The 21,386-nt window shown below is 40.0% G+C and overlaps 4 protein-coding genes across 5 annotated transcripts; 1 reads left to right on the top strand and 3 right to left on the bottom strand.

The window, feature by feature from the left end:
* Positions 1-3,164: 3,164 nt before the first annotated feature.
* Positions 3,165-4,710, bottom strand: LOC111435208 (ubiquitin-conjugating enzyme E2-17 kDa-like). 2 transcript variants are annotated; one of them, XM_023072587.1, is made up of 4 exons: positions 4,533-4,710; positions 3,585-3,817; positions 3,255-3,405; positions 3,173-3,223 (listed from the first exon to the last, which is right to left on the bottom strand). In XM_023072587.1, the coding sequence occupies exons 1-3, from the start codon at positions 4,600-4,602 to the stop codon at positions 3,262-3,264; spliced, it is 447 nt and encodes a 148-aa protein (XP_022928355.1). In that variant the 5' UTR covers positions 4,603-4,710; the 3' UTR covers positions 3,173-3,223; positions 3,255-3,261. The 2 variants fall into 2 exon arrangements, with proteins under 2 accessions (XP_022928354.1, XP_022928355.1); XM_023072586.1 differs by having other exon boundaries at positions 3,165-3,405.
* Positions 4,711-7,370: 2,660 nt separating this feature from the next.
* Positions 7,371-11,832, bottom strand: LOC111435198 (translocase of chloroplast 120, chloroplastic-like). The gene is made up of 2 exons (XM_023072574.1): positions 11,695-11,832; positions 7,371-11,370 (listed from the first exon to the last, which is right to left on the bottom strand). Exon 2 carries the CDS (start codon positions 11,339-11,341, stop codon positions 7,733-7,735), a length of 3,609 nt encoding a protein of 1,202 aa, XP_022928342.1. The 5' UTR covers positions 11,342-11,370; positions 11,695-11,832; the 3' UTR covers positions 7,371-7,732.
* Positions 11,833-15,486: 3,654 nt separating this feature from the next.
* LOC111435206 (glycine-rich protein 2-like) lies at positions 15,487-16,549 on the top strand. Its single transcript, XM_023072582.1, has one exon. It carries the CDS (start codon positions 15,581-15,583, stop codon positions 16,187-16,189), a length of 609 nt encoding a protein of 202 aa, XP_022928350.1. The 5' UTR covers positions 15,487-15,580; the 3' UTR covers positions 16,190-16,549.
* A 412-nt stretch (positions 16,550-16,961) lies between these two features.
* LOC111435200 (auxin transporter-like protein 5) lies at positions 16,962-20,616 on the bottom strand. Its single transcript, XM_023072576.1, has 8 exons — positions 20,341-20,616; positions 20,071-20,256; positions 19,871-19,983; positions 19,609-19,792; positions 19,427-19,524; positions 18,121-18,328; positions 17,782-18,039; positions 16,962-17,464 (listed from the first exon to the last, which is right to left on the bottom strand). The coding sequence occupies exons 1-8, from the start codon at positions 20,503-20,505 to the stop codon at positions 17,213-17,215; spliced, it is 1,464 nt and encodes a 487-aa protein (XP_022928344.1). The 5' UTR covers positions 20,506-20,616; the 3' UTR covers positions 16,962-17,212.
* Positions 20,617-21,386: the final 770 nt, after the last annotated feature.

Raw genomic sequence — 21,386 nt, 5'->3', positions numbered from 1 at the left:
TCGAGTTGTGTCCGTTGATAAATCAAGCAACTCAAACTTTTTTTACAACTCAATTCTCGGTTTTCGGGTTAGGTTGGGTTGTCGAAATAATTAAAAAATTCAAGTATATTTATGAAACTTTTAAAAGTTAGGACACGAAATTCACAGAATCATCCAAAATCATCCCTTTAGCCTTCACCTCTTGGCTGCCTCCTTCAAGGCCTTTATTTCAACTTTCTCCCCGTGACCTTCCGCCTCTTCCAACCATGCTGCAAGCCACCCGCTCGATTCACTTCTCCCTCCTCGTCCCAACGACGTCGTCTTTCTCTCTTTACTATCTACTCGTTGTTGGCGTTGTCTCTGGTTGCTTATTTCTACAGGCGCCTCATCAACGGTATCATCTTGTTGAGTTTCCATTGGCTTTTTGCTACCATCATCGTTCTGAATCCTTGGCACTTGACGTGAGCCTCTGCACTTGAGAAAGAAACAAGCCATAGAACTACGAACACTGACGAATTCAACGAACAAAATAATTAAACGAAACCAATTTGGTTTCTGTTTGATATACGGTTTCAATTGAATCTTCTTAAGAAATGATACAAATCTGATGTGGAACACACGTTCTTAAATAGCTACAAGCCTCTCGTTTATGTAACAATATTAGCCACACGTTAACATAACAAGACTTCATTTTGGTAGATGCAACAAATTGTATTATCCGTCCTCAAAAAATAAAAAAGAATAACACGTAACACTATATCGTTTAAAAAAACAAAAAAATTAACAAAAAAAACGAGAAAAAGAAGATAAAATATCACTCCGGGTTGTAATATCCAAATTTTTTTAAATAATAATAATAAAAAAAACATAGAAATTTTGGCGATGAGGAAAGAAAACGACAGAACCACGCCTTCTTTAGTGGCCTCATCGTCGATTGTTAGGAACCACTAGTCTCCACAATGATATATCATATCCATTGTAAGGTTAAAGATACAGTTCTGTTGAACTGGTTTGACCAGTTCGATCCGACTAGCTAGTTTGATTCATTTTCTCTGTTTTTCGAGCTAATTTTAACCATACTAATAATTTTATGATTTTAGGACCCGATTAGGAGATTTTGAGATCTCAATGAACCAAAAACATGTCTCAAATGAACTAAACGAGCCTAACCCGCTTCTAATCCCTTCAAACGGACACTTTGTATATCAAATTAGTTCAAACGTCGGAATTGAAAACATTTTGAACCCTTAAAAAAAACAAATGTACTTCAAGGAACTAAGCGTGTTTAGGATCCTACTCCTAAGCCTTTTAAGACCAAAACTTTATGTGTCGGGCTAGTTAAAACGTGCCTAAATAGCTAAACCCTAAACTTTATGTGTCGGACTAGTTAAAACCCTTTATTCATCAACTTACTTAAAAGATATTATGGATCATAAGAAACTAAAGTCGTGCTTTTAACTTCTAAGCCATTCAAGATTAGTAATTTAAACATTGAACTAGTTTAACTATGTTTTAACCGTTATTTTAGAACCTTAAGCAATTAAAAACGTGCCTAATTTGACTCGTTAACCTTTCAAAAGTATCGTTTTATGTGCTTAGAACGTAATTTCTCAAATAAATAAACGTATAGGTACATAATATCACTTTTAAAAAGAATGTAAATAATATCAGTGAACCCGACAAACCCGAAACAAAATCATCCCATTAGCTCGCTCATGGCGGCCTCCTCCAAGGCCTTTATTTCATCTTTTTCCGTATGGCTTTCAGCCTCTTCTAACCATGCTGCAAGCCACCCACCCAACTCATTTCTCTCTCCTCGTTGTCGTAGCGTAAATGACATCGTCTTTTGCTCCTTACTGTCTACTCGTCGTTGACGTCGTCTCTTGTTGCCTATTGCTTCCAGTGTGTCACCAACAGTATCATCTCGTTGAGTTTTTCTTGACTTCTTGCTACCATTATCGTCATGAATCCTTGACACTTGACGTGATGCTCTGCACTTGACAAAGAAACAAGTCATAGAACCAAGAACAAAATAAAAATACGACTGAATTTTTGTTTTGATGGGATGTTCTTAAGAAACGATACTCGTTTGAGGATAATCTTCTATAGAACATACATTCTTAAATAGGCACCGCCTTCTTTTTACGTAACAAGAATTAGCCACATAGTTACATAACAAAACTTAGTTTTGGCAGCTCGAACAAATAACACTACCTTCCTCAAAAAATAATTAAAAAAAAAAAGAATGTAGACCGTCATTATTAGACTAAATTAATAAAAGTACCCATAAACTTTCTATTTTATCTCGAGAAGACCATTAAATAATATCTTAAACTTTCAAAAAAAAAATCTTAAAAAAAATACTTTTACTATTAATTTTGGATGGGAACCGTTAGTAGGTTGTTTCAGAAATCCACTTAAACTTTACAGAGTTTTATTAGTACTCTTGAACGTTTTAAAAAAGTTAAAAAATGTCATTACCGATGGTACTATGTTTAAAAAATACCGACAAAATTTTAAAAGTAGCATTAACACTCTTTACTTTTATGAAAAAAATTTCTTGTCGTCAATATATGGACGAATGTCGTCTACTGACACCTCATAGATTATCTCAAAATTTTTTAACGTTACTTTTGAAAGTTCATGAGTATTTTTAAAACGTGATACTAACAGTGGGTTGAAGATGACAGTTTGACTTTTTCGATTTGACCTCAATTTTTCGAGTCAATTTCAAGTGTACTAATTTTATGTGAGATCCCAGTCTTTGAACCTGTTTGATTCATTTTTCTCTATTTTTCGAGTCAATTTCAAACCGTACTAATTATATGTGAGATTAGTTGTACTAATTTGGACAGAAAGAAACGGACAGAAAGAAACAACCGGTCCTTGGTTGGACAAGAAACAATATATTTACAAGGCTATGGAAACCTCTTCCTAAATTGTGAGGCTAATGACAATAGGTAACGGGCCAAAACGGATAATATCTACTAACGATGAACTTGAACTATTACAAATAAAATTAGAGTCAAACACTACGCGGTGTGTCAGCGAGAATGCTAACCGTAGGAGAGAGATGAATTGTGAGATCCCATATTTCTACGAGATTTACGGAACCATTTATACAAATTTGTATACATCCCAATAAAGACAAAAGATTTAAAATCATTTTTTTTTTTGTTATTTAGAATATTTATGATGTCAATAATAATTATCATTAAAGTACGGAACAAATACAAATAGAAAGGTCAGAAATTCGAATCAAACATAAACATGTTTAAATATTTAACCCATTGCATATTTGTGGGTCCAGCTCCTAGCGGTGGATTCATATTTGACTTTATCAGTCTTGCACATGTGAGCAATCTCTGGAACCAGTGGATCATCTGGGTTTGGATCGGTTAATAGTGAGCATATTGATAGCAAAACCTGTAAAATTCGAGATCTTTAGTATACTCAACCTTCGTTCTTGAGTATCGATACGAATCGAATTGTTAACGCGTTCATCTGGTCGACAAGTGGACTCATGAAACTCTTTAACTAAACGGGTTTTGATCGATCTTTCCTTTGTTTACATGTATGAAGATTTAAAGTTGAAATGAACTTACTTTCGATATCGTTAGTGCGGGACTCCATTGTTCCTTGAGGATATCCAAGCATATGTTGCCGTTGCTGTTTATGTTTGGATGAAACACTCGTGTTCTAAAGGCAACCTTAGGAGGCTTGAAAGGATAATCGGGAGGAAAATGAATGGAGACGAGAAAAACTCCACCGGCGTAGGGACTGTCATTTGGACCAATAATAGTTGCTTGCCAATGAAACATGTCCTCAGCTACAGGACCTGAAAAATACACGAGCATAAACTCAAATCCATGAACTAACCTAACGCATAAAGTTTTCATTTATTTGAACTAATCGAACCCTAATAAGTTCATCGAGTCGTTTGAACATCCTTAGATATTCAAAAATTTCCTTAAAATAATAAAAGTTATGGTAAAGAAATTGCTGAAAATCAAACCCAATTTTCAAAAACCAAGAACAAGATAATTATGGAATGAAACTAAACTTATATTCAGATATTGTCCACTTTGGATCGTTACGCATCGTCGTCAGCCTCACAGTTTTAAAGCTTGTATGCTATAGAGAGGTTTCCACACCCTTATAAGGAATACTTCGTTCCTCTCTCCAACCGATGTGGGATCTCACAAAACACTCTATTGGAGGTCCAGCGTCCTCGCTGGTACACCGTCTAGTGATGGGCTCTGATACCATTTGTAACAGCCCGAGGCCAACACTAGCAAATATTGTCCGCTTTAGCCCGTAACGTATCGTCATTAGCCTCACAGTTTTAAAACACGTCTGCTAAGAAGAAGTTTCCATACTCTTATAAAGAATGCTTCGTTCCCCTCTCTAACCGATGCGGGATCTCACGATTACCATATCAAACATGAATGAACCAAGCTCAATCTTACGAGTATTTAACACGAAAAGGTTATAAAAGGAAAAGTAGAAACAAAAATTAAACTTGGTGTGATCATAAAGTATCCCTAATTCACCTGCACTACAAGAAGTTGGTGGGTCTCTCTGCAAGTCTTTAAGCTCCTTCAATATTCTCTTGGACGCCATTGTTGCAACTTTTAAGCTTTTGATTGTACAGAAGAAAACCAAGGATGAAGAAGGAAGAAGAAGAACAAAACTGGTTTATTGCTCACGGCAAAGGGCTCCAAACGCTCTAATATAATGGCCACAAAGGGAGGGTAAAGGTTCTTTTGGACTTCTCAAAGTGGGAACAGAATAGATACTTTCCAAACATGATAATATAAGCTAATATATTAAGAATCTTGCGTGAATTTGATACCGAAACGACCGCTAGTAGATATTGTTCGCTTTGACCCGTTACGTACCGTTATCAACCTTATAAGTTTAAAACGCGTCTATTAGAGAGAGATTTTCACGTTGTTATAACAAATACTTCGGTTATCAAAGCTAGACACTGGACGTTGTGCCAGCGAGGACGCTGGACTCCAAGGGAGTGGATTGTGAGATCCCACATCGATTGTGAATAAGGGAAGTCGTCTTTGCCAATTCACATGGGTATGATAATGTTCACTCTGGTCCAAACCTCTATATACAAGTTTCATTAATTTAAGTTCATTGAGCTTGTCGAATTGAAGTCGGTGGAAAATTTTGGTCAAACGACGATAATTGGGAATTTTGGCTTGGTCCAAAGAATATTAAAGTTTTGACCACAAAATTAGGGTTTGGATTTTAAGAAAAAAAAAACATTTAGGACCATCTCCCGCCCTCTCTCCATCGTCGTCTCTCTCTCTCATGCCGAGGAATTCCTTCGGTGTGATCGACGATAGGGTGTAGTCGAGTAGCAACCTTTGAACCAACAACCTTTCCTATGAGGGCTCATTGACAGTTAGATTCACAAAAATGAGCGTTTTCGAATATTTTCTAGCAAGAAATCACGTTTCCCGAGTCATTTTTAGTCATCAGGTCACTACAGTGTTCAGATATTTTAAGTTTGGACCTCAGCCTTCATTGCTTTCCTTTTAGTTCCATATGAAAGGACTCGCACCAACAAAGATAATTGTTCTGACTTATATACCACAAGTTCTTCCTTTTCTAACCAATGTGAGACTTTTCAGTGTGACCCAATTATTAAAATCGCTCAAGATACCCCTTTTCAATGTAGTTTCTAGAAAAATAACCACATGCTCAAATTACGAGAAAACAAGAACAATTTTCAAGACACAGAGGTCATTATCAAACAAGAACTTAAGTTCTAAATATATCGATCATCAATACGAGTCAGATCATCAATACGAGTCAGTCATGGCCAGCTGTATCGCACAGAATATTATAATGTATATCAAATATACAATGGAAAGAATTACACAACATGGAAGGAAGATATTCGAAGTGAGCCAAGGGAATTAGATGGGCATTTAAAATTTTGTATATATTCTTTGGAAGAGAAATCAGATTCATTTTGGCTTCTCCATTGTCCATTGATATAAAATGCTTCAAAAATACTCCATTCTTTATTCCTCTTGTTTTTGACCATTTTGCTTTTCTTGGTTCCAATATCTGTGGCCTATTTTTGTAGGTAATGGATAAATCGGTAACGGTCTAAGCCCACCGCTAGAGATATTGTCCTCTTTGGGCTTTCCTTATCAGGCATCCCCTCAAGACTTTAAAACGCGTTTGCTAGGAAAAGGTTTCTACACCCTTATAAAGGGTGTTTTGTTCTCCTCCCCAACCAATGTGGGATATCATAATCCACCCCCTTCAAGGCCCAACGTCCTCGCTGTCATTCGTTTTTTTCTCCAATCGATGTGAGACCCCACTAAATCCACCCCCCTTCGGGGCCCAACGTCCTTACTGGCACACCGCCTTGTGTCTATCTCCTTCGGGGAACAACCTTCTAGCTTGCACATCACACGGTGTCTAGCTCTAATACCATTTGTAAGAGTCCAAGTCCACCGCTAGCAGATATTGTCTTCTTTAGGCTTTCCCTTTTGGGCTTCCCCTCAAGGCTTTAAAATGCGTCTGCTAGGGAAAGGTTTCCACACCCTTATAAAGGTGTTTTGTTCTCCTCCCCAACCAATGTGGGATATCACAATCCCCACCCCCCTTCAGGGCCCAGCGTCCTTATTGGCACACCGCCTTGTGTCTACCCCCTTTGGGGAACAACCTTCTCGCTGTCACATCCCCCGGTGTCTGGCTTTGATACTATTTGTAAGAGTCCAAGCCCACCGTTAGCAGTATATTGTCCTTTTTGGGTTTTCCCTTTCGGGCTTCCTCTCAAGGCTTTAAAACGCGTCTACTAGGGAAAGGTTTCCACACCCTTATAAAAGGTGTTTCGTTCTCCTCCCCAACCAAGATGGGATGTCACATATATAAAAAGCTGATTAAACAAAGCACAAAAGTTCATAGGATCAGACAACAACATCATGCTAAAAGAGTTATGGACTCATGAACAGTATAGGCATTGGCATGTAGTACGCAGCCAATTCTTAATGGAAGTTTATAATAATGAATCTAAAGGGAAAGAGAAGAGAAGATGCCTGTGATTATAGCTGAATCAAACAAAGCAGATCAGCTGCCATCATCTTCATAGGCCACACCGGCCGCTGGTACCTCAGCTGGTCACTGAAAATGACTCGGACCTTCCATGAACAACCGACCAGATTGACAACGACTATTCACCAAAATGTGTGGCACTGGCTAGAACCTGAAACACGAGGACAGTGACTCGAACGATCTTTAGATTTATCAAAATGAATCATCATTGGAAATGGCAAGAGCAAAGTTTGGAAATATTCAAAAACATGCATCATCAGTAATAAAAGCTTCAAGCATGAAAAATAAGAAAAGGGTTGACATGGGTTTAATCGGTTTCATCGTTTCATCTTTGTATACGCTGGATACGAGCACAGTAAATAGAACGACGGTAAGAGGATTGCAAGGGAAAAAAGGAATACATCTTGCATAAAAGCATAACTTAATTTAACAAGAAACACAACATGATCAGCAGCTCAATGAGAACAAAATTACCAAATATGATATCTAACAACGATGCCTAAAAGCACTACAGAAGAAGAAGAAAGCTTGTGGGGGTGGAAAGAAGGAAGGAGCAAAGCTTAGAATCACTTGCATTTGAAGCTAACCGGTATGAGACGTCCAATCGCCATCGTTATTATACCTATATTGCAAAAATTCAGCTGCAACTGTAACCTAAATTCCATCATTGTCCATACTGCCACTGTTGATAACTACCCAGAAGCTTTCTGAGTAGAGGAAGGAGACCAACAATAGCGATCTGAAGCTGTTCGGAGCTGTTTAACCGAAAGCTGACTTGCCCTGCTCCCCTGTTATTCAAATTCACACGAGTAATCAGGTTTGTAGATCGTCCAACAGGAACTTGAGATTGTACGTTGCAACCGATAGCAAGATCTCCGTGCCAATCCATGACCGAAAGCCCGAGAGTTGAAAGTGAACGACCCAAAGGATAATCTTTATCTCTCAATTGAGCTTCCAGACTGCCACCATAAGCTACATCTCCCCTGCCAGTCATTGCACCCCCGGTCACAACTAAACGAAATCGCTTATTAGCAATCAATTTGTCCTCAACTTTGAATCCTGCAGATAAGGCGTCGCCTAATACAGCAATTGATAGACCAGCAATTGCTTTGTTCTTCCTAAAATTAATGAACGTCGTCTCACCTCGTAGCGTATAGGCCAAATCCTTCCCAACAGTTTGCATATCAAAACCAATGGAGGATGATTTAGTTTCCCCATGCTTTATTGAACTGTTCATCTCTATTTGAACATTTGCATCCTTCTTATCCTTTGTAACTTGACCACTAAAAGAGATGGGTATTGCGTCTTTTACGACAAACAACTTCTCTGCGTTTATGCCTTCATAACCAACATCGTGATCCCATCCATGTGTTTCGAGTACGGGCCTAATTAGCCACTGGTTAGAGGAATCAAGATAACGATACCGATGAGTGGGATTATCAGAATCAAAGGAAGCAGGTAATGCCAAATCGGGCATGGGAACTGGAACGGATGCCGCAGCACCGCTATCTTCTTCTACGTTTTCACTATAGTCGCTGGGTTGACGTTTTGCCTCTGCAGCCATTTTCTTCATGATCTTCCTTCTCATTTTCTCTTCTTTCAGTTGCTTCTTCATAAAAAGTTTTTCCCTGTATTCCAACTCGTCAAAGTAGGCATTTTTCTGTTCTTTGGAGAGCTTTGCCATCTGTGCGTTCGTTAATCGTTTAAAAGGTGGCAATTCATCATATTCAGATTCATTTTCGGAATCTGACGATTCATCAAGGTCATCCTCAAGACCATCATCATCAGCAAACTGTTCTTCTGGCAGTTTCACTTGAGGTCTGGATTGAAGAAGGGAGGAGAGAAGGAACGGTAAAGGAGGTGACTTCGACCGAGGAGCAAATTGCCTTCCGGGAGGACTATCTTGCAACTTCAAAAGAGTGTTAGCTTCGGCCAGAATCTTGGATGCAAACGAGAGCAATAACAGATGAGGTTTCCAAACCTGACCATTTGGCAATACCCTTTGCCCAGCTCTGTTTGTTCTGCAAGCAGAGTGATTCTCCACTAACGAGACCGGATTCATAAGGCGCATATCGCCTGCAGCCTGGCGTATAGCTTGCTGTACAACATGAGATCGCTGCGTGACGAACATATCATAACTAGAAGCAGTACCATTTGGACCATCAGGTGGAGCAGATGCTGCATGAGTAAGAACCACAATTGCATTGAACCATATTGAAGGTCCAAATATTTCAGTAATTGTACGCAAGAGAGGCATGTCACTCGAATCCCGGCATTGCATGTCCAACCGATCAAGGTACAAAACAATATCTGGAGGCGTCTTCTTTATAAAGCGCTTAACAGAAAGAAGGATCTTCTCGTTTTGGCGCTGGTCTGACCAAGAAGAAAGAAGGCCAGGAGTGTCGATGACTCGCACTTTGATCCCCTGCACAGTTCCCAACACATCTTGAACCTTTTTTGTGCCCATTTGAAAAGCATCAGTACTGAATTTAACTTCATCGAATATGGAGTTGATGGTAGCGCTTTTACCCACGCCCGTCTTTCCAAGAACCATGATCGTACAAGTGAAATCAAGTGGTTCCTGCCCAGCTGCCTCCAGCTGCTCTGCCATGGCACTAGCACGGTCAAAGCTAAAGGCGCCAACCCGACCACCATTTCTTCCTCGAAGTTGCTCAGCTAATCCAAGACGGTATAGAACTTGTGCCACAACAACATTGTGCGGAGTTTGCCCAAGCCTGTGTGCAAGACGCAAGAATTTCACTCTTATCATCTGGAGTTGCTCACGAGTATCATCATTTTCCTCGGCATTCCCATTAACATGATCATCAATTTGTTGCATTTGAACATGAGATACAGTACCATTAACTCGAGGCGGCTGCACCACCCGAGGGGTAGGTTCCAATAATGGAGCAGCACGCCCAAGACCAGCTGGACGGGCTGGAGGAGAGGGATTTGTAGACTTTCCAGATGATGAAGCAATGATTGATGCAGGCTGAATTTCTGGGTTCCTGTTCACTTGAGTTTTGTCCTGCCCAACCTTATCTTTCCTCTCTGTCTTTTCGACCCCTCCAATGTCGGGGCCAGTATTGGAACTATCAGCAGGACGCTGACGTCCAGACATAATGCTTTCCTTCACAGTCACATCACTTTCACCACCCTGTATCTCCTCAATTTTCTCATCAGCTATCTTCTCAGAGGCCGAGATATCCTTAACCGTCTCCATCGAAATTCTAATTTCACCCACAGGTTTATGTTCATTGACAGAAGTAGTACCATTCAATTCACGAGATTCTGCAGACTGCTCGTCTGAGTCTTTCCCAGTAGAAGCATCTTTCACTTCCTCAATCCTGTGATCCTGATTCGTGGTAGTCATGCACGTCGAAGAGCTTTCTTCATCGTTATTATCCTCGTTAAGATCGATACCAGCTGAAGCCTTATTCATTTCTTCATTCCCATGGCCCGGCAGTTCTAGATCTGCATTAGGAGAATCATCCTTTAGCTCACCATTCATATTATCTTGATAGTCCAAATCAAGGACAGCAGGTGCATTTAACGGCTCGTCGGTCTTCTCATCATGGTCTGTCGACTCCATACCTAAGCTCTTCTTCTTCAATTCCACACCATTGCCATTTTCAGTTCGAATCTCGCTAGTAGAATCCAGCTTCGTCCCCTCTACCATATCAGCAGTCTTATTCACCAAGTTGTCTTCCTTTTCAGACTTCATACTCATAGAACCAAATGTCGAATCATCCCGATCCTCACCCTTCAACACTCCAACCTCTGGACTAGCACCGTTCTCCAATGTTTCCTTTCCCGAATCATCTCTACTAAAATTCGACTCATTCAAATCCGAACTCACTACTTCCTCTTCAATTCCTCTCTCATCAACATTAGTAGCCACAGCTACATTGTCAACCAAATTACCACCCAAGTCCTCCTTCTCCTTTCCCGAAATCACATCTTTCTCCACCGCCGTGTTTTCATTCACTCCACGAGAAGCCTGTATCGCCTCTTCAAACTTCTCTTCATCGCGGGCACCATTAAAATGATCAGAAACTAATCCAGATTCAAAACCATAGACTTCTTCTTCAGCAACATCTCCATTCACAGAACCATATTTTGAACTCTGCTCTATCAAATGCTCTTTCCCATCTTCCTTTTCAGTAACCTTAGATTCACAAGAACCAACTACAACTCTTTCATCTACACCATCTTCCACAAATTTAGTCTCTCCATGGTGCAAAGCATCAACAATCTCAACCCCATTTTCCATCACAAATCTAAAACCTCAGCCACAAAGTTCTACACACACCAAAACCCAAATCAAACCAAAAACAACAATGATCCAAACAAGCACAAAATGGCAAAATCAACACAAACCCAGAATTCAAAAAGCTTTAAAATCGAAAACCCTAGTGCCCAAATCCAGAAATGAACAGTTAATCACATTTTAACGCCCAACCCACGTCCTGCTAATTCAAATACTATCCCATAGCCATTAGATCCTCATTGAGTAACAATGTTTAGAACAGGATTTCACATGGATCAAAACAAAAGCAGAAAGAATCCAAAAGAAAACAAACGAACATCAAATAGTTGCATTCAGTAAAAGAATCAGAAACTCACCGGATTAAGAAGGTGGGCAAGAGAGAGAGAGCTTTTAGGTAGAGAAAAAGTTGAGAGAGAAAGGAAGTCTGTGATTGTTCAAGATTATTAAGAAAAAGAGGAAGAAAATTTTCTTTCAAATTTCTTACTCTTTCTTCTCTGTATTGCTTATCTACCTCACTACATGAAAATACGAAGAAATTAGAGATAAGACTTTGATCGACCGCTCGCATTTCATCTCAGCCTTTTCATCCGACGGTTGGAGAGGGAGGATTAAATCGCAAATCTTGATGACGTGGATATGATGTGGACTGAATCTGGAACGCTCGTGGATTGTTGGTGGGCGAATTGAACGGTGATGGTTGATGCGTTCGAGGGCCACGGGTGTTTCACGTGGCTGAAATTTTATTATTATTTTTGTAAATAGATTTGGAAAAAGACATTTCAAAGGTATTTCTTATTGGAAAGTAAACATTTGACTTGAAAAATTTATTCTTTTATTTAATTAAGATAATAAATTTTTTTTTGTCTTCAAATATTAAAACTTTTTTTTTAAATTAAAAATTATCCTCGTACATCGATACGAGTTTTTCTAGCATGTTTTGTTTTTACTCACATGCATAATCACTCTAGATTTGGCCTCGGCGACCCAATCATGATATTAATGGATCAGACATTTTCTCGAAAAACACCGGATCCCGAGATGAGTTGAAGATGGTGGTTTCGAATAGTATATGAGCGGAGCGAGAGCGACTAGAGTTTACTTCAGGAATAGAGGTTTTTGATGTAGTTGTGCACGTTTTTTGTTTTTTCATCATAGCAGGTCACCCAACATAGAATTGTTCTAAGCTAGTAACACATGTTTAACTTTGTTGAGTTACTATAAAAAAAAAAAAGATACATCTTATTAATATTAGGGCTAACTCTTGATTGTAACAGCCTAAGTTCACTGTCGGGCCTCCCCTCAATGTTTTTAAATGCATTTGCTATAGAGAGGTTTCCACACCCTTTTAAACAATACTTCAGTTTTTTTTACAATCGATGTGGGATCTCACAATCCACCCCCGAGACCAGCGTCCTCGCTAGCACACTGTCTGGTGTCCACCCCCCTTCAGGACTCAGCGTCCTCACTAGCACACCCACCCGATGTTTGACTCTGATACCATTTGTAACAACCCAAGCCCACCACTAGCAAATATGGTCATCTTTGAGCTTTCCTTTTCGGGCTTTTCCTCAAGGTTTCTAAAACGCGTCTACTAGGAAGAGGTTTCCATACCCTTGTAAAGAAGGCTTTGTTCTCCTACCCAACCAATATGGAATCTCACAATCCACCCCCCTCGGAGCCCAGCGTCCTTGCTGGCACACCGCCTCGTGTTCATCCCCTTTCGGGACTCAGTCTCCTCGCTAGCATATCACCCAGTGTTTGGCTCTGATACCATTTGTAACAGTCCAAGCCCACCATTAGCAATATATTGTCCTCTTTTGATTTTCTCATTCGAGTTTCCCCTCAAAGTTTTTAAAACACGTATGTTAGGGAGAGGTTTCTACATCCTTATAAAGAATGCTTCATTTCTTTCTCCAACCGACGTGGGATCTCATACTGATATTACAGGATAACTCTAATCAACTCTATATGTACTCGAGAATCACTAATGCCTCATACTTACACGCCAACCGTGAGTAATTTCCCGTCAAAAGGAATAATAAAAGGGGTTTAGGGCAAATGTGGATAGCCAAAACAAGACAAGGAGAAAGCAAATTCATAAGAAATTGGTAACATGACACATTTTTGGTAATATGCTTGCAAACACATCAATGTCACATGTTTTTCTATCCCAATAATGTAATTGGTAAATCAATAATTCATCTATCTTAAAAAAAAAAAAAAAAATATTTAATGCCTCAAAAGTTATTAAAAACAACAACATTTAGGGTTTAGGGTTAGAAATTTACGAGTTTTTATGATAATGTTGGTGTAACGTCTCTACTTCTGGCATAAGACCGAACTGTTACTATATGCATGTCATATGTCTAGCTCTAATATCGTTTGTAACAGTTCAAACCCACCGCTAGTAGATATTGTCCGTTTTGGCCTGTTATGTATCGTCGTCAGCCTCACGGTTTTAAAACGTGTCTACTAGGGAGAGGTTTGTCGATTGTGAGATCCCACATCGATTGGAGAGAGGAACAAAACATTCCTTCTAAGGATGTGAAAACCTATTCCTATTCCTAGTAGACGTGTTTTAAAACCGTGAAGCTAACAATTATACGTAATGGGTCGAAACATGCAATATCTACTAATGGCGAACTTGGACTATTACATCTCGTGTCTGGTACTGCACAGTTCCACTCTATAAAACTCCGAATCATTCTCTTCAAACTCAATTGCTATTTTCTCTAGTTCATCATGGTCACGGGGGAAATTAGGATTGAAGCCCAATAGATATTCCAAATTCTTTTATCTTACTTTCATTATTAGTAACAGTCCAATCCCACAACTAGTAGATATTGTCCATTTTGGCTCATTACGTATTGCTATCAGCCTTATGGTTTTAAAATGGTTTGTTAAGAAGAAGTCTCCACACTCTTATAAGGAATGTTTCGCTCCCTTCTCCAACCGATATGAGATCTCACAATCTACCTTTTTAGGGGCCAGCGTCCTCGCTAGCACCTCGCTCAATGTCTAGCTCTAATACCATTTGAAACAGTCTAAGCCCACTGCTAGTTGATATTATCCTCTTTAACTCGTTACGTATCGCCACCGAGACTAATGATGACTTACTCGAATCCTCTTTTGAAGTTTAATATGGTTAAGGTACATAGCTTCTTTTAGCTCTTTTACATACGAGCTTGTAAAGGAGACATGCAAAACTACTTTACTAATAGGTGAAGGAGTTCAGTCGAATTAACTTTTCTTCTTCTTACCTTACTCTCCTCATTCTTTCGAAGTTTAGTCCAATGGGCGTGAAGAAATAAAGGTCAAACACTCATACCTAACGGTAATGAGCAACGATACAATGAGAAGATGAGGTACTCCGAACACCCAATTTAAAAAGAAGGTTCGAAGGTTTTGGGCATGTAGCTTTTATCCGCCTTTAGGTCAGGTGATACTTATGTGTGGGGTGTGCTACTAGAAACCGGCCTTGGAGCTCTCGCCTTACCAATGAGCCGACAACTGATGGCTATTGGTCGCAGCTACTACCAAAAACCGAGCTTATTTTGATTTGTTTCCATATTTGAGTATGTTATAAATTTGGCACCATTACCTTTTTAGTGAATGCATAATGGATAAAACAAAAATTTATAATTAATCATAAATTTAACAACATATAATTTTGTCGTTATTCCAACTAAACACATTATATATATATATAATTGATTTAGTTCTGCGTTTATTTTTTAATTTTGGTGTAGAGGAAAAAGTCATGTAATTTATTTCCAAATAAAAATAATGAATAAATAAAAAATTAGAAAATATGGATAAAAAACGGCAAAGAAGATATTTTAGGAGTGAATTCCCGAAATTACCCTTAGCCGTTAAATTTCCGTCGCAAATCGCACGGCGAAATGCTCCAATCTAACGCAGAGGAGAGGAAGAGCCCTGGTCGTTAGATCTCGTCGGAAACTTCCCGGCGTAGAAGAGAATCGGACGGTCAGCATGGAATAACGTGACCCCACAAAATCACAAATGGAAAAAGCGTCGTTTACGGATGACGGGGCGCTCTTCCCGTTTCCAAGCTTTTCGATTCACAAAGTACGTTTCTCTTTTCTTTTATATATATATATATATATATATATAGATATATATATAAACCCCATTTCTCTTATAGAGCGAGAAACTAGAGAGAGAAAAGAAAGTGGAGATTAGGGTTTTTCAGTTGTTGGGTTGTGAGGAAGAAATCGAGAAATGGGGGAAAGGGTTAGTGGAAAAGTGAAGTGGTTCAGTGACCAGAAGGGCTATGGCTTCATCTCTCCCAACGAGGGAGGTGAAGATCTTTTCGTTCATCAGTCCTCGATTAGATCCGAGGGTTTCCGAAGTCTCGGCGTCGGCGAGGATGTCGAGTTTCAGATCGAGGCGGAGGCTGATGGACGATCGAAGGCCGTGGATGTCACTGGCCCTGGAGAATCATCTGTGCAGGGCAGTCGCGGTGGAGGCGGCGGCGGAGGTGGTTCGTACGGCGGTGGTGGAGGTGGTGGGTATGGAGGCGGGGGAGGTGGAAGAGGGAGACGTGGTGGGTATGGGTTTAATGGAGGTAGCGGCGGTGGTGGGCGAGGTTCATACGGTGGTAGTGGAGGCGGTGGGTATGGTGGGGGTTATGGTAGCGGTGGTGGTGGTGGTGGTGGTGCTTGTTTTAAGTGTGGTGAGGCTGGGCATATGGCTAGAGACTGCTACCAGAGTGGATCTCAAGGCGGTGGAGATAGGTACAGCGGTGGCGGTGGCGGTGGCGGTGGAAACTGCTATAGCTGCGGCGAATCTGGGCATTTTGCTAGAGAGTGTCCCAGCAGTGGGCGTTGATGATCGCGCTTGTTTGATTGCTTGAATCTGGGGGTGTTTTGTTCGGTTTTCAATCTTCACCGTTCATCCCAGTTCCGATCTACTCTTACTGGGATCTGTAGGTCATCTTTTTAACAGGATTTGAGTAGTTTCTTCCTTTCTTTCACATGGATTTCGATCAGTTTAGTTTCTGTTTATTGTCTTTTGGGTGTTAATGATATGAAGATGACGACGATCATGTGATATCATGATGTTTGTTTCAGCGATCCTTCGAACAAGAGATTCTTCCTTGATTCTCTCTGTTTCTTTAACTGTTGATACAACTATTTCTTATACAATGCCTCCTGGTTTTCAATGAATCAATGTTCTGTTCTATCTCTCATCATGTTTTCTTCATATTAATTCTCGTTCCCTTTTTCCTTCGCAATTATTGCCCACTTGTAAAGGGAAATATGCAGGCTGGAAAGAAATAAAGTGCTTTCTCTTTTGTTGATATCAACATCTTACAGTGTTGATATCACTTTTGATTATGAATGTGATGAATGGATACTCATAATGGTATTGAGAATCAAGAAATTGCTTCTTGTTCTTCAAGAACAACAAGCGCCTCTGTAGAACAGAGCAGAACAGAGTAAAACAGAGCAAGTTTTTTCAGTGGTTTGTTCTATAGTAGCCACTCATTCTCAATCTCTTTGCCTTTTTTACTTTGATCTGATGGTTTTCAATGGTGAATTCTAAGAACCCTTTTGAGTTTTTTGTGATTCTTGAGAGAAAATCATGTTTAAGTTAGTGATTGAGTGCAAAAATTTCTGAGGCTTCCTCTTTTAGGTACCATAAAGTGAGAGGAGGCCCCAACGCCAAAGTAAAGAGACAGAATGATAAGGAAAATGGTACTATTTTGGATGAAAAAGAGCGACATTCGCCAACTCTGAATTTCCCCCTCTTTTCTAATCAAACCAAAAGCTGCAGTACGAGCAAAGAAAACACATCCCAATCATCCTTTCCTTAACCTCAACAATTTCATGATTCTGCTCCCTTCAATCATTAATGGGCACCGGGATGGTGGTGGTGCTGCGGTGGCGGTGCCGTGGCGTTTACTGTCGATGATGGTGGGAGAGCGCATTGGTAACACTTGGTGAAAAGCCCGAATGTGTCAATTTGATGTATGAAGTTGGTCACACTAGCCCACCCTCCGAATCCGAACCCAACGACCAATACCCAACCGACCACGAATGCGTTGATCACGTAGGCTCCGACCCATCTTCCGGTGAACCTTGGAGGTTGCTCCACTGCATTCTGCAAAACACAACAAAACCCAAGATGATCTAAAACAGCAATCAAACTCAGCAGTTGGACTGTCAAAAAAACAGAGGTACGGACAGATACTCTGTCGCATGGCATGCATATGGCAAAGGAGAAAAGAACAACGAATCTCGTGCCTCTTCTTTGCACCCTCATCGTATTATGAACACTAAACAACTAATTTGATCGAAAACCAATACCAAGACAAATACATAGGAGAACGAGCCGCTGTCTTGTCTGCTAGACTAAGACCACGCGTTACAAAAATCAACACAGACAGCGTGAGAGAGTAACATTCCAGTGCAGCATACCTCACGGGAAGCAGACGATCGGAAGGTGAACATGTGAGCTAAAGCAGGGATGATGTAAACTGTGAAGCTAACAAGGAGAGATCCAACGGTGGAGTTAATAGGACCAAAGAAAGGGAAGATTATAGCCAAAAACCAGATAGGAATGACCACAGGCAATCTCGCAGCTGCCCTTTTGCACAAGCTCTTACATTCGTGCATTCCAATGGCTTTCTCCCACACAAAGTAGAGCGGAGTGCAAGCAAATCCAAACGTGATGAACTGCAACAATTACAAACAAACGCACTGTTAAGATCAATATCAATAGATCTACAAAGTGAAGGACATGGCGGCGATGGTTGCCTGGTGGATGAGCATCAAGATGACAGCCATGTCTCTGAGCGGCGATCTTGGGAGGAGGGAGAAGGCGTTGGAGTGATTAAGAAGCATGTCTCCGAATGCCCAATACACGGCGGCTGCTGATGGGAGTGTCAGTGTTAGGACATACACTGTTGCTACCAAGTAGATTGCCTTGAATTTCTGTGGCTTCCACATTGCGTGCATGATTTCCCTACATTTTCCCACCAACCAAACAGCTTTTATTAACAAATTAGAGTTTTTAAGCTTTGTTTGATGATCCAGTTCATAAAGGTTGGAGCTTGTTTGGGGTAGTGGAGAATAACAGTAAGGTATGGAGGCTCTCTGAGTTTCTCCCTCTTACTTTTTCAGATGATTCTCTATGATAAAAGAGAATGAAATGGAGACTTCACTTTCAATGTCTATTGTTAAACAGAAGAAAGAACAAAGGGATTTTCCCCAAGAAAAGAGGATATCTTTTCTGCTCTCTCTCTCAGCTGATAAGGACAACTCAGTTGACAAAAGTGTGGTGCAACCGTACACATAAACAGCTAACAGATATTGTCCTCTTCGGCCGGTTACACCTCTACTAGGGAGAGGTTTCCACACCCTTACAAGGAATGTTTCATTCTATTCTCTAACCGATGTGGGATCTCACAATCCACCCCCTTAAGGGCCAACGACACACTACCTGGTGTCTGGCTCTGATAACATTTGTAGATATTGTCCGCTTCGGCCCGTTACGTATTGTTGTTAGCTTCAGAGTTTTAAAACGTGTCTACCAAGAGATTCCACACCCTTATAAGGAATGTTTGTTACCATCTCCAACCGATGTAGGATTTCACAATCCACCCCTTTAAAGGCCAGTTTACCCTCACCAACCAATGTGGGATCTCACAATCCACCCTGTAAGGGCCTGTGTCCTCACTGACACACCGCCCAATGTCTGGCTCTGATACCATTTATAACAGCTCAAGCCCACCGCTAATAGATATCGTCCGCTTCGGCCCGTTACATATCGCCGTCAGCCTCACAATTTTAAAACGCGTCTACAAGGGACAGGTTTCTACACTCTTACCAGGAATGTTTCGTTCTCCGTTCTCATCACAACTACTAGGGTGTATAGAGAAACTTAAAATGGCAGCACCAACCAAAAAGTCCCAAGAGATCTCTCATAGATGACAACAAACAAACAATGAAGTTTTTGACATTTTCAAACGCCCAACAAACAAACATAAGCAACATGAAGACAGCAACAAAACCAACAACAAAAAAACATTAACAACATCAAAAGCTTTTAAGATTATCTTACACAGTAACAGCATGTCCACCAAAGGTGTAAAGAATGTTCGTAGCCCCAGTGAAGTAAAGCACCAACTTAGTTGGACCAGAGTGCTTAACTCCCTCCACCTACAAAAACCAAATCACCAAACATCAAACCACACAAACCCCATGTTTTTTTCACAAAATGCTGTCTATGGGAATGTCTGATACCTGTCCATGAAGAATGGAGGCAATGGTAAGGTACCAAGCAGTGTAAGTAGTCATCAAAAGACCAAGAAAAGACCAAATTCTGTAGTTTCTAAAGGAAGGAATGAACACAGTGGTGGCACAGCAAGCTCCAAAGATATATGTCCAAGTCCTCTTGTCTAGGTTGTCGTTTATATAATAGATATTACTACAAAACAACATTAAAAGACTCAAAAAACATCATCAAACAAGAACTAGAACAAGATGGATGGCATGAACACACTACCTTGCACAAGCTATTAGCTGAATGACAGATCCAAACAGAAGAAAAGTGCAATTAAAAGCCAAACCCACATTCCTCCAATGCTTTCCAAGCAACCCATCAAGAACTTCAAACCACTGGAAGAACACAAAAACAGGAAGAATCCCATGAAATCAAGGCTCCAAAATGGGTTGATTACAAGACAAAAAGATGAGTTTATGAACCTGAATGACATGGTTTCTGAAATCAACTTTTTCCCTTTCTTTTCTAGTTCTATATTCAACATAGAGTACACTAATCAAATAGGCAGTCCAGCTACCAAGCAAGCCATAAAAGAGCTGAAACAGAACTCCAGACAGCATTCCCAGTTGGGAAAACGAGTAGGGCAGAGTAAGCAGAACTTGAGCAACCTAAGGAGCCAAAATGATCAAACCCCAGAAATCAATGAGGGCCAAATCAATGGCTAGTAAGGTCAAAATCCAAATGGGGTATACCTGATTTGAAGCACAGCTAAACCAGGCGTCATAAACAGAGCCGCCATGCCAGAAGAGCTTGGAGAGCTTGGATTTGACGGTGTTGGGGTTGCCGTCGGCCTCCATTTCGACATAATTTCCGGCAATAACTGTCTCCACCACCGCTTTATCGGTTGTTGTGGCCATTTTCAGTGGAATCTGTGCTTATTACAGGGAATGTGAGAAGGGAGTGAAGGGGAAGTAATAGAAGAGTGTGACCATTTATACACTACAAAAAGGCACCATGTGGGCTCTGCAAATGTGGGAAAAGCCTGTGTGTTTGAACTTCGAGAGGAATTTTGGTGACCCTTGTAATAAATTAATCTCAATATTCCAAAAACTTTTGTTATCCATCTTCCACGTTAAGATATTAATTATCATTTCAAATGTCGATGTTAATCGATCATAGATAAAGTTTCGATCTTTCCCTCTTACATTAGATTAAGATATTCATCATCATTTCAAGAGTCGATACTCACCGATCATAGATAAGTAAATAAGACTCTTATTATCTCTTATAAGAATAAAGTTTTGATCTTTCCCTCTTACATTTGTTAAACTATGAAAAAAAAAAAAAAAGTAAAAGGTCGAATTTTTACTAGTCGTGTTATGGTTAAAAAACAACAAAATTAGCATTTAAAATGATAGAAATCGATCGATCAGTAGTTGAACTCGAAAAGGAAACAATTGGTGTTCTTTCTTCTTTTTAGTCGAAACGTCTTAGAATCGAACAAAAAAAAAAAAAATGAGGGTATTGGAGGAATTTAACAAATTTTGAGGCCCCTAAATGTAATTTAGTAAAAGATAAGGGGCATAAAATAGTAAAAAAAGATAAAAAAAAATAGGGAGGGGGTAAATAATTAGCATTAGTGGGTTTTTTTCGCACGAGTGGCTCTATGTCAGATTACCCTATTTTTTAAAAATTAACCTTGATTATTGCTCCTAATTACTAGAATGCCACAATTTTATTTTTTTTATTTCACTTAGGAGGCTTAATTGATTAAAATTTTATTTAAATTTTAAACACG

This window comes from Cucurbita moschata, unplaced genomic scaffold (genome assembly GCF_002738365.1).
Source record: "Cucurbita moschata cultivar Rifu unplaced genomic scaffold, Cmos_1.0 Cmo_Scf00048, whole genome shotgun sequence".
In the NCBI taxonomy this organism is placed as follows: Eukaryota; Viridiplantae; Streptophyta; class Magnoliopsida; order Cucurbitales; family Cucurbitaceae; genus Cucurbita; species Cucurbita moschata.
Note: the sequence above shows the minus strand (reverse complement) of the source record. Positions and strands in the feature narration are given on the sequence as shown.

Bases quoted from the DNA above. Each gene is read 5' to 3' on its own strand.
- LOC111435206 (XM_023072582.1), top strand. From the start codon at position 15,581: ATGGGGGAAAGGGTTAGTGGAAAAGTGAAGTGGTTCAGTGACCAGAAG.
- LOC111435198 (XM_023072574.1), bottom strand. From the start codon at position 11,341: ATGGAAAATGGGGTTGAGATTGTTGATGCTTTGCACCATGGAGAGACT.
- LOC111435200 (XM_023072576.1), bottom strand. From the start codon at position 20,505: ATGGCCACAACAACCGATAAAGCGGTGGTGGAGACAGTTATTGCCGGA. The intron at 20,257-20,340 runs GTATACCCCATT...TTGGCTCCTTAG, and splicing joins TTAGCTGTGCTTCAAATCAG to GTTGCTCAAGTTCTGCTTAC. The intron at 19,984-20,070 runs GTTCATAAACTC...GTGTTCTTCCAG, and splicing joins TCAGAAACCATGTCATTCAG to TGGTTTGAAGTTCTTGATGG.
- LOC111435208 (XM_023072586.1), bottom strand. From the start codon at position 4,602: ATGGCGTCCAAGAGAATATTGAAGGAGCTTAAAGACTTGCAGAGAGAC. The intron at 3,818-4,532 runs GTGAATTAGGGA...TGTATTTTTCAG, and splicing joins ACCAACTTCTTGTAGTGCAG to GTCCTGTAGCTGAGGACATG. The intron at 3,406-3,584 runs GTAAGTTCATTT...CGAATTTTACAG, and splicing joins CCGCACTAACGATATCGAAA to GTTTTGCTATCAATATGCTC.